This window comes from Nyctibius grandis, chromosome 13, assembly GCF_013368605.1.
Source record: "Nyctibius grandis isolate bNycGra1 chromosome 13, bNycGra1.pri, whole genome shotgun sequence".
In the NCBI taxonomy this organism is placed as follows: domain Eukaryota; kingdom Metazoa; phylum Chordata; class Aves; order Nyctibiiformes; family Nyctibiidae; genus Nyctibius; species Nyctibius grandis.
In genome coordinates, this window is record NC_090670.1 from 5,751,453 (window position 1) to 5,763,850 (window position 12,398).

The 12,398-nt window shown below is 34.2% G+C and overlaps 1 protein-coding gene across 4 annotated transcripts in view; it reads left to right on the forward strand.

Moving 5' to 3' along the window:
• The window catches only part of DIAPH2 (diaphanous related formin 2), a 214,441-nt gene that overhangs the window by 85,491 nt on the left and 116,552 nt on the right, over positions 1 to 12,398 (forward strand). For all 4 annotated transcript variants that reach the window (XM_068411748.1, XM_068411749.1, XM_068411751.1 and 1 more), the window contains one exon: positions 6,077 to 6,206. In XM_068411748.1, coding sequence (XP_068267849.1) covers positions 6,077 to 6,206 — 130 coding nt within the window. The remainder of the gene's footprint in view (positions 1 to 6,076; positions 6,207 to 12,398) is intronic.

Consider the following 12,398-nt stretch of genomic DNA (forward strand, 5'->3'; position numbering starts at 1 on the left):
TTGTTTTCAAGATAGGTATTTCTGAGGGATGTGTTCATTTTTTTTTTTTTTTTCCCCCTCCTTGTGAGATTTAGATAAATACTTAAACATTCTCCATAATAAAATGTTGACTGTGCTGTTGCATTTAGGTACTAGGTATATTTTGTTATAAGGTGATGGCTAAAAATCGGGTAATCACAAAGGCAGTGATGGTTGTTGAAGCAAAGAAGGTCTTACCAAAATCTAGACGTGAAATTGTATCATTAATAGCTCTACATATTGATTAAACCTTCTGAATTATCACTCGTAAGTTCCAAACTCAGAACAAGTCACTTAAGTTAATGGAAATGTTGATAAGTTTCTCCGGACAGAGTGACATGTACATTGTCTGCAATTTAAATTTGTTGTTTATTACTCAAGTTAAAAGATATTTTCTACTATTTGAAGTTCTGGTTGTCATTGCTTTATGTATTTGCCATTCTAATTTGAATTAGATCAGTATAATGTGCTTTTGCAGGAGTTATTTTTTCTCAAATGGTTTTGTACCTGTACTTTGTAGAATCATAGAATGGTTTGGGTTGGAAGGGACCTTAAAGATCATCTAGGTCCAACCTCCTGCCATGGGCAGGGACACCTTCCACTAGACCAGGTGCTCAAAGCCTCATCCAACCTGGCCTTGAACACTGCCAGGGAGGGGGGAATACTTATGCTTTAGTATTGTATTTAGAGAAGTGACCTTCTACTCCATTGATGTTTAATGTTATAAATAAGAGGTATTAACACAGTTAGTATTTGCAATGGATTTTTTTTATTTAATTACTGTTAATCCAAATTTATATTTGAGTAATGACTGTTTTTATGCATTGGCTATTTTCAGCTGATAATTGTACTTAGTTCCTTTGTTTAATCGCTTTAAAATTCTGCCCTCCCATTTTTCACTCAAAATAGTAAGATGGCTTTATTGGCTTTGTGTTATTAAGTAAGAGTACAGTCTGAGAGGTCTTTGTTAACTGTTGGGAATAGTACAAAATATTAAACTATATCAGGTGATGATATCTTTTATAAGCACCAGGCTTAATATCTGTCTACAGCCACTTACCAGCTTTATTACATTATTCAAAGTCTCAAAATTTACGATTGGTCAATAATAGGCCTTCACTGTGAAAATGAAAACTTCTCTATGTGTAAGCATGGTAAGGTGAATGTATTGTCCTGTTTACTGACATCTTGCCGAGAATTAAAATTTCTAATTTATGTTTCTTGGCTGAAGAAGGCAATAAGAGGAATAAGTGACATCTGACTGCAAGAACAAGGTAGCAGTCTGGTTGCCAGTGTCATGTGGTTTCCATGTTTTTGCTCTGTGGGGCATCTGGACGCTACTAAATTTTGAAGGCTGTGTTAACATTGAAAGTTCTTGTGGTTTTGTGTTGGTTTTTGTTTGGTTGGTTGGTTGTTTTTTTGTGTGTGTGGTGACAATTTGAGAAGGCACTGTTACCATATGAGAGGTCTTCCCTGAATAATTTTCAAGTGTCTTTATTTCTTCTCCCAGGCAATGTATTTCAGTCTTCAAGCTTTTCTAGAGGAATTTGCAAGCCTTTATTTTGCATTCTGATAGAATATTTGTAAAGCATAGAAATTACTAACGTATTTTAATATTTTGTGAAATATCTTGTGCCCTCTTTGTTTTTATGTATGGAACCATGATGAGCAATAGGATGTTACAATTTACAGGTCACTCTTCCATAACCTTGTGTACATTGTTAGATTAGAAATCGGATATAATGTGCCAAAGAAACTTTGTCCTGATTTGTGTTTTGCTTGCCGTGAAACCTGCTGCTACTTTTTTCTTCTTTTTTTTTTTTTTTTTTAAGCAACTTTAGAATGAGGAGAAGAAATTCTTGCCACTTATAAACATTACTTGCCTAAAGTAAGAACTGGTTCAATAGGAGTTTTAAAATCAAACAAGACCATCTGGCTTAATATTTTAAAATGTTGGTCATTTCTTTGTCCAATTTTTTGACTTTTTTTGGTGACTCTCACTGGAAGATACTTGATGGGGCAAAGTAAGATATAAGTTAAACACCAGTATTTTTTTTAGAACAATATTGTTCTGGAAGGACTTCAGCTGTTATGTGAACAGAATTTATAACAGATCTAGCTAACTGTGACTCATGTTAGTTTTTAGCTGTTCTTTACTGTAGGTTGACGTTTTGCCCAAAGACAAGGATTTAAGTCTCAGGAAAAAATAACCAGAAAACATATTAGGATAAGGGGAATCAAACCACTGGATATGTGATCAATGATTTTTAAAGGCTTGATGTTTAAGTTTTTAGTTTGTGGGTTTGTGTTTTCTTTTCTCTTTTAAACCAGTGATTTAAACTGTCTTTAATGTCAGTGGACTTTCTGTCTGTGATAAGAGAGCTTTTAAATTTATTTTTTTTGAGCCAGCTGTCAGCAAGGTAGAACACACGTCTATGTGTACACATTTCTATCTGCAGAATACACATAGAGTTGTTTTAATGATGAGGTATCCTAATGTGATGAATTCACTTTTCAATAGACCTGGTTTTTGTATTGATTTTTTTGTTTGTCCTCCTTGAACAATCTTAAAATTAATTATCTATATAGTAGATGTAGTACTTACACTGTATGGTCTGAAAACATAAAAGAAAAAAGGCAGATATTGATCTGGGATAAATGTTTGATTTTGTAAAATAAATGTTCTGAAAACAGAGCTATTCATTTCATACCCACAAATCTGTTGTTGTGTAACAACTTTTATTAAAACATGATAAAGAAAAAAAAAAAGAAAAGAAAGCATGAATTCAAACCTGTCTGGTCATTGCTAAAACGCTAATGCCTGTATAGTAATTGCAAATCCTTAAAAACAGATTATCTTTGTGGATGTTGTATTGCAGTGTATGATGTTATTGAAGAAAGAAATTATTTGTAAACAACCTTTGGCAGAAGACAGAGAACTTAATTTTGTTCAAATAAGAGATCTACATTAGAATTCACATGCTGTATCAGGACTGGCAAGCAGTAGCAGCTACTCTGATGTATGCGCTGGAGTATTCATGGTTGCCAAAGTGTTAAGTGCTCTGGGAAAACATAAATATGGCAGAAAAAGTAATAAAGTTCAGGGAGGGTGCTGTAGTAATTCACTAAAGGTAAATCTTTTTACTAGTTGTGGCATTTGATTAATGTGTACGAATGATCCAACTGCTATTCTGAGCCCCTATTGCAGCAATTACTATCTCTTGTCCAGGCCAGGAGAACCCTCATGGTTCTGTAAAGTTATGCTAGGCAAAAATTAAATTGAAAGAAAAGAGGTTTGCTTTAGGCATATATAGGGTACAACTTCTGTTCTTTTTGTGGTGAATTAATGTGAGGACTAACAGCAAACATCCCTCTGTTTTAATAAAGCTTTTGTGGTATTCTAGCTGGATCAATGTGTATTTTATGTAATGAGAAATATTATATTACTTCGTGTTCATAGGGCAAATAGTACAAGACAAGCTGTTTATCTAGTTTGAGTATGACTGAGTAGTGTACATTTATTAATTTTCTACCAACCCCTTTTCTGTTAAATTGTGAAAGATTTCTAGGTTATGAAAAGTTATATAATGTTATGAAAATCAATACAAAGCTTTTTTTTTTTTTTATAGCTATAATAATCAAATGTCACTCTAGTGGTAGTTAGAACGTACATAGATTTTTCCCTTAAGTTGGCTGTCACTTCTAAACCCTCATACCTGAAAATGTAATCCAAAAGTATCTGTGGGGTGAAAAAATATTCTGGAAGTGGGTTATGGTATGATTTGCATGTTGTAAATGCTTTACCAAGATACTACATGTACTGGGAGATTTTTGTTATATTGACGTTCTTTCTGAGCTACAGACCTAAACATCGTACTCCGTGTATTACTTGATTAGAATGGGTGTGCTGTGAGTATTATGCTCTGTGTACATTAGTCTTTAATCCTTTCCCAAACAATGAATCTGATAGTATTGACCACTCAAATTGATGCCTCAACATTCATCTGGAAGCTGCTTTTGGAAGCCTACACTGATCCACTGATTTTTTTTTTTTTTTTCCCCTACTAAATGTGTTATTCCCAAATTCTGTCCCTCAGGTAAAAAAAGGCCATAGAGTCAAAGCCTGTATTTGAAAATTTTAATATCACAGTATTAGTAAGTGAATTCGACACAGTTGTTTAAGAACTGAATGACTGTTTACTACAGGTTTTAAACAACTCAGCAGGTGCTAATATTAACTCTGGTTAATATCATGTTACTGTTGGTGACAAGACGTGTTTCAGTTGTAATCTGCAGGCAAAATAATTTTGTCCATTTAGGAAAAAAAATGCTTTATCTACTTGATGATGTCAGAGAGATCAAAGACTGCAAATCCCACAGTTCTTGTTCACAGACAAATTGAAATGTGATTTCTTTTTACCATGCAGATGTTTATCCACTAAAACTACAGGTTTTTTTAAGTTGGAAAAACTTGTATGTACATAACACATTAAAACCTTTTAACTGCATACCCTTACTGAGGAGCATTGTTTAGTCTTTAATCACCGAATCGGTATGAATTAAATTGCATTCTTAATTGCCTAAATACCTTATATTTTTAAAAGCCTGTTTTTTGACTGCACTCATTTATTCTTAACAGGGTAATCCTTAAAGCTGAAAGGCTTGTATTAAATTGAACATCGATGGAAAGCCTGTCACGAGGATTATAGAATTAGAACTTCTAGTGATTTAGAGAATGAGAAAACAAATAGGAGATTTTACACGCACATTCCTGTATTATTCTTAAATAAATCCTTGATTTCATTTGCTGTGTATGTTGTAGCTTACTTCTCTATAAGAACTGTATGAGATGAGTTAGTAAAATGTGGTTAAAAAAAATGTTTACAGATATACTTGTACTACTAATTCTCTATAAAAAGGGAAGTACGCTCATCTCAAACTCTTGCGTACGCCTACTATCTCTATTGCCTTTGTCAATAAAGGGTAATCTCTGCTTCCACTAAATCTTCCATTAACTCATACATTCATTCTTTGTCTGCATAAAAATGGAGAAACTGAATTTGGACTTTAATTCATTTTCTTAAGTTCATGATGTTCCTTTGCATATATACATGCATTTTGCCATGGGAGTTAGCCACAAGTATCTATGTTTGCTTGGGAATTTGGCACTAGCCCTGTATTTTAACAATTATTTCACAATTATTTTTTTAAAATAATAAACTGTTTCTAGCAGTTGATGCACTTAGGTTAATGGAGAACAGAGGGTCTTATCACCTTCAAGAAGACTAGTTTGTTTCAGACCACTAAAAATTGCCTTTGCAGTTGAGAGGATAGTGAAAATAAGCAATTACCTATTCCTTCACAGTGTGCATAGTTTTCATGCAGCTTTTCATGAATAAAACTGGATGTACTAAATTTCCTTTACTGGCAGTTAGGATTACCTTTGCTTTTCTATTGTCATTTTGTGTTCCAGTAGGGTGGGGTGCGTTTATTTCATGGGTCTGTGTAGAATTTGTCTCAAAGTCTTTAGGATAAAGCAGTATGCTATGTATTTTTCTTCAATAAAAAATTGTGGATTTACGACAAGGAGTTTCTTTAATTTTACTGGTAACAGAACAAATTCTGGCTTTTAGCGTGCTGTCCAGCCATGCAACATTTCAGAGGGATTCCTTTAGAAATCTGGCAGTGGGGGGCATTGAAGGAATGAACTAAATTCTGTTCTGTTTAATCTCTGTTCACAGCTTTTTTTTTTTATCACAGCCAGCATTCTGAACTGGCGTTGCTAAAATGTCAGAACTTTATGGACTGCCTTCAGATTTTGTTCTCAGCATAATTAATTACTCTTCAAAAAATAATAGGGATACATTCCCTTTGTAGTCTTAAATTATAAAGAATTACAGAAATTTCATTTTTTAAATAATTTATTTCATTTACAGACAGCCAGTGTAGGTAACTTTTTTCTAATGAGTTTACATCTGCAATATTCACTTTATTTAAACATTTTAATAAAACAAAAGTGATATTTTTCTTTTTCTTTTCTCCTGTGTTCACTTTTTAGATTCGAGATACTAAATCATCCGATCAGAAAACAACCCTATTACATTTTCTGGCAGAAATCTGTGAGGAGAATTACCGGGACATCTTAAAATTTCCGGATGAATTGCAGCATGTTGAAAGTGCAAGTAAAGGTAAGCAAATAGATAAACGCCTAAAGGTAATAGCTGTTTGCTTTGACATTAAATACTTCCAACATTTCATTTTAGATTGTAGGATTATGTAACCTGTAAGCATTGATAATCCATGTGGATTTTGCTTTTCTGGTGTTCATTGACCTGAGAAATAGTGAAGGGGGGAAAACACTAATAAAGTAACTTCTCTTCTTCTGAAGTAGGTTGTGAAAATAATGCAGCATATTTTAGTAAAGTACTTACAAAATCACGTATCAGAAGTTGTGTAAGCACGTTAATGATGATTAGTTTACCGTGTGCATGTGCGTGTGTACATGCACAGTATGTTTCTCATTATAACACTTGATTTAACACCTGAATAGAGAATAACAATACACTTTCTGAAGTTCCCACTCTGTATATGAAATGTATAGTTTAATTATACTGTACAGTTAGTGATTAATACTGATTTTATTCTTGGTCAGTCAGTAGTATAGCCTGGTGAATGTAATAGAAAAATTAATTCATTTGTTGGACATCTTTTTATGTGCAATATGTTGTGCTGCTTCATGCACTTGTTGCTTACCTATCGAAAGCGAAGGCTACGTGGTAGTGGTTGATGAAGATATCGCAAACTCTTCTATATCGCAAACTTCTCTTTCAGCCCTTCTTTGCTTTCTGTAACAAAGACTTTTTGCAGAATAAATGTGATTTGTGCAAATTGCTTCATCTCTTCCCCATGGTACTTTTTGGTTTTTGTTTAATCATAATGTTTATCTGCTCTGTCATGTGCGGTCACTTTTTCTGTGTAGGCAGTTAACATGCTTTGTGTGGAAGAGAAGATTTTCACTTTCTGTTTATTGTTTGGTGTTTTATAAACTAGTGGTTCAGGGATGGACAGTTGGGTTTATTTTTCCTGTAGGAGGCTTCTTTTGGAATAAATTGGCTACAGACACTGGGGCATTGACATCACTTAGTTATACATAAAATAGAAGGAAATCTACCAGCAAATAATATCTCTATGAATTTTAACTAAGGAAATATGAGCAAAACAGGTGACAATCTGATTTCTTGAGATGTATGCTTCTGACTTCTTAGGCAGAAGGCAGCCTGGTAGTTTGAACTATATGTAAAACTCCAAATACAAGACTTACCATGTTCAACTTTTTAAATAATCTTGGATACATTTTCTCAGTTCCCTGGAAATAAAAAGAAGGTCTTGTTTTGCTTCAAATTTCATATAAGAATAAAGAATCAGCATCTGAACAATGGATATATGATTCTTTTTTTAACAAATAGCAGATAAAGCATAAAACTGGATTTTAATATGAAAAGGTCAATGAGATTAGATGAACTGCCCATGCATGTTCTAAAATCTTCAATAATCTCATATTAGGTATAATAAAATATTTGATCTTTTTAAAGATGGAAGATCACCCTAGAGGTTTATGAAAAGCAAAAATAAATTAGGAAACAGTTTTATTCTGGAAAGTATAAGCAAAGGTCAAACTGATTAACTGTCAAGAGATTATTGTAAAAGTATTCCTTCTTACGTGAAGCAGACTGTAGGAAAGGAAAACCAATTAAAAAGATCACAAGATTGTGACAAACTGGATTATTTGATGGAAGTGATATTCACTTACCTTACCCCAGTCTGCAGTGTTTCCTCTTGTTCCCCTGCAGTTGAAATTATGCAAAGCCTTTATTCATCTTTCTACCTTGTTCACTTGACTTGTTATTCCAGTTGCTGCTTTTCATGGTGTTTGCTCTTACCATTTTATAATCTGTGATTTTACTAAACACCTGACAAATTCTCATCCCTTTCTGCACATACGTTCAAACAAAAACTTCAAAACAAAAACAAGCAGTACCTTACTGAAGTCAGATAACAAGTCTGGATTTTGTAAAAAGCATAATTTGGAATTCCTTAGAAAATATACATATTTCTTATTTTGAAACTCCTGATTGTCAAGCGTCCAATATATTTCTTTTATATGATTGTCAACCATATAAAAGAAATACACGACACGTAAAATTAAGAGGAGGAACATTACCCATGTATTTTATAGTAACAACTTAACTGTTGCTCTTTTAAAATCTGAAATTATAAATCACAGTTCATGGTTTAAACATCGTGTCGATATTTAAAATAAAACATAACCATATCTTTATCAGTTGAACATTGTGTCCAGCTTCTCCTAAGTTTAGCAGGTTTTGGCATACTTATGTTACCTGCTTTGTTTGTCTGCCGAGAGTGGGAGTTACTAGGCTGTGTAGAGTCACAGGGAGTTTTGTGAGCTTGTGTTGTCCCACTGGTGTTTACTTCAGAAACCAGTGGATATAAAATGCTGTTGTCTGTAGTCGGCCATTGGCCGTTCTATATGTTCTCCTGATTTGTTGGACAAGGTAAAGTCATACATCATATGTATAGATGGAGCAGGGGTTTTGGGGTTAGCTGAGCAGTTTTGTAGGACTCCCCAGAAGAGCTAAACTCTAAACAAGGGGCTGAGCTTAGCTGTGAATGCAGCATAAAGTCTCCTTCAGAAATAATGAGGGTTTTTTCCAGTGCTTAACATACAGAATTCTGTGCCTGATATAAAAGTATACCACTTAATAATTCTTTTAGAGTATTGTTAAAAGAAACACAGAGCATTCTGAGTAAAATGAAGTGAAAGATGCCTTGAGGGAGGTGAATTATGTCTGTGTAGCAGACTAGAAAGTACTAATAACAGGAGCACAGATTTCTCACTCATGTTGACACAAAAAATGTATGTCTTTTAATTTGCAAGCATATGGTTCTGATGGTTGAGGCATCTCTCCAGAAAGGACATTAGCAATCAGACACACTGTGGAATGCAAATATGTGTATACTTAATATATTATTAAAATACTGTAAGAAAATATTTATTTTAAAATTCTCTACAGGTACTTCACTCTGATTTAATGTCATAATTTTAGAGTGGGGAAAATATTTTAAAACATTCTGTGCCATTGTTGCTTTAAAGTATAGCAATTCAAAACATACTTATAAGTAGTAGTCATTTTCTGTCAAACAAAAGTTATATAGTTTGTTGCAGTAGAAGAAAGTGTTTTTACAAAGATCTGCAGTATTTTCCACCTTGCGCAGTTTAAATTGCTTAAACAGATTTTGCCCAATCTGGCACATTAGTGGATATAAAATAGACAATGCCTTCTGGCACGAGAAGTTTAATGCCTGCATCTGTGACTTTTCTCTCTGTAATAGAATCTGAAGTTGGCATTTTGCATCATAATCAAAAGTCAATCTTGCACTGTGTAGTGACTTCTATCATTCTTTTCATTCACATAAACTGGAATATTGAAATGTCAGAAACTCTCTCAATGCGTCTTTCTGAATGTAGTAAATACACAGTTAGGCCCATCAAATACTAGACAACATCTTTCTCTAGTAATAGTCCTGTATTTGCATATAGCATCGCCGTATTGATGGTACCTTATGCATCATCTCATTAAAAGTTTTTTCGACAGACGTTTTCTCCTTCATTGACAAGCGTCAGTGAGAAAGACAGGAAAGCTGAAACTTCACAGATCATTTCTGTGTTGTAGTTCCAAGGTACAATTTCTGAAAGAGATCCTGTTGGAGACACGGTAGGATTTTGGATTGACTTAGAGTCTGCAAAATGGCTTACTAAACGTTCCCAGTCTGTGAAGATTTTTATGATTTATTTAGTTGCTATCTCCTAACGTGTAATAAAAGGTATGCAAAATCATGATAGTTCTGAATTCTGAAGCTACATTTTGAAGCTAAAATTTGGATTCTACATTAAACAAAGTTATTTTGTATGGCATACATTTTAAGGATCTGCTTCCTTCCCTGAAGTGTAAATATCAAGGGCAAAATTAAAGAACAGTTCAAATGACTCTCACGGGCTGTTGCTTATTAAAGAAATGAAAGCATTTAAGTATTTCTGACTGTTGTTAAACCAATTCAGATTTGAAGACTGCTTTAAATGACTTCTCAAATTATGTAATCCTTTAGAATTCCTTAATACCAGCCGCTAGAGAGAGGTGGAAGCTACAAACCAGCACTTCTTTTTTTTTTTTCTCCTTATCTGTTCTTGAATTTGCACTTTCATTTGTGTAAGAAAGGTTGTTACACCTCTGGAACCATGGCTTGCACTTCAATTAATTGGAAAGAGCAAACTCCTGTTACAAGTTGAAAGCCTGAAGGGAGGACTGGTGGATGAAGCTGCTCAACACCTTCTCTAATGAGTTTTTAGTAACAACAGATAGGTTGTGTAACAAAAGCTTTGTTCCTTCTCTTTCTTCCTTACTTTCTGCGATTTTTACACACATGCACCACTGAGTATAGTGTGCCATAGCTGCTTCACAATGAATTACAGCATGTGTGTATCAGTTTGATATACAAACCAAGCAAAGTTGGACTATGGAGGAACAGCGACAGGGAAAAATATGGGCTTTTGAAATAAACACAGCAGAATTTAGCATGTTCAGTTAACACTTCCAAATCTGGATGCAATGAATAGAACATCGAAGTCCAGTTGCTTCTCTCCCTTGCCTTGCTTGCGACTTGCCTTATACCTTTACCAGGAAGCTTTGTTCAAGTATGCTCATTTAATAGATAACAGGTTTGTAATTATAAGCCCTGTTTTCAAAATTAACTCGACTTTTGAGATCTTGAAAGACATTTGTAATTAAATTAACATCAAAGTAATGTGAGTTTCTGGCGTGCTCTGGAGGAGATATGCATGTTGCCAGGAGCATGTTACTGGACACAATGCTATTCTCACTGATCACCTCTAATACTTCTGGTTATCTTTCTGAAATTGGGGCATCTGTTTCCTAAAAGATTATTCGTAACATGAAAAGTCAGTTCACATTCAACTGATAAAGATTATATTCTACAGTATGCTATTGTTTGCAGTTCATTCAGTGAAGTAAACCTGAAAAGTTAGGTGAAAAGGCTGGTATTGACAAGAGAGTTCGGAGAAGGAAGGAGGTTGGCACACACAGAATTTATTCAGGTCGCGAAAGTAAGCATAACACTTGTCAGGATTCAACCAGAAGGAATCTTAAGGGCTCAGACAGTTTTTTCTTTTTCAGAAAAATGATCTTTTGTTGCTAATGTATATTTGACCTTAAGAAGTACACAATTTTGAGTCAGTAGTGAGTCGGACAATATGACCTGTCCAAAGGAAGGAAGAGATTTCATGTTCCAGTATATCACTTAGGAGATCAAGGACTTTGTGCTGTGCTTTGGAAAGGAGTTTTAACAACTGGCTTATGTCAGCAGTGATAGTGGTAATGCATTTTGGGCTCCTAAAGCAGTTTGTTGTTTATAATTGATTCTTAATGTCTTAATAAGTTGTGTTATGTGCCTCAAAATTGCTCTTTTATTCTTAAAACATGTACATAGGCACATAATGGCTGGAACAGAGACAAGCAGATTCATTCCCTAAACCAGTTCTGTACATACATTGATATTAAACGTAAGCTACCCATGGAAATTTCGCTTTGTTCTGTGGATATATTGAGTGTTTCAGGATTATGCGTACTGTTTGTAATTTCCTCAGCTCTAGAGGAGAGAAGACAACGTGCTGCTCATGACGTTTCTGATTTTAGGCCTAACAGGCAATGCTGTTTGTTTTTTTTTTTTCCCCACTATCTCACTTGTCAAGGCAAGCTTGTTAATGGCATTTGCACTTCAGTGCGTGTAATATTTAAATTAGATTTCCTCACTTTAGATGGCTGTTATTGTTATGCACAGAAGCTGAAAATCTGTCCATAGTTTGTACCCAAAATTTGCTTTTTATAGCTTTTTAGCTTGTGTGGTATAGTTTTTTCCAGATGTGTGTTTAAAATCTGTCATCCTTTTCTTAAATTTTATCAGCTATATCTGTTTTCTTTCTGTGATAAGACATATGAAAATGTCATATACATTTGTAAACATTTGTATTGTGATGATTTTAGGTCTTTATCCCAGTTGAGATTTTTTTTTTTGGATAAGGAATGAACAATATTGCAATCTAGAGCTTCTGCACATATATGCCTAATTAAACATAATCACAGACTGAAAGATAATTAGTGTCTTAGACTGAATCTCATTAAACTTTAAAGGCAAGAGCTATTTGGGGCTGGACTTGTTACAATGTGCTCTTACCTTAAAATTGTTGCTCACCTCTGCTTGCAAATGGACAGAACAATGGAATCAAG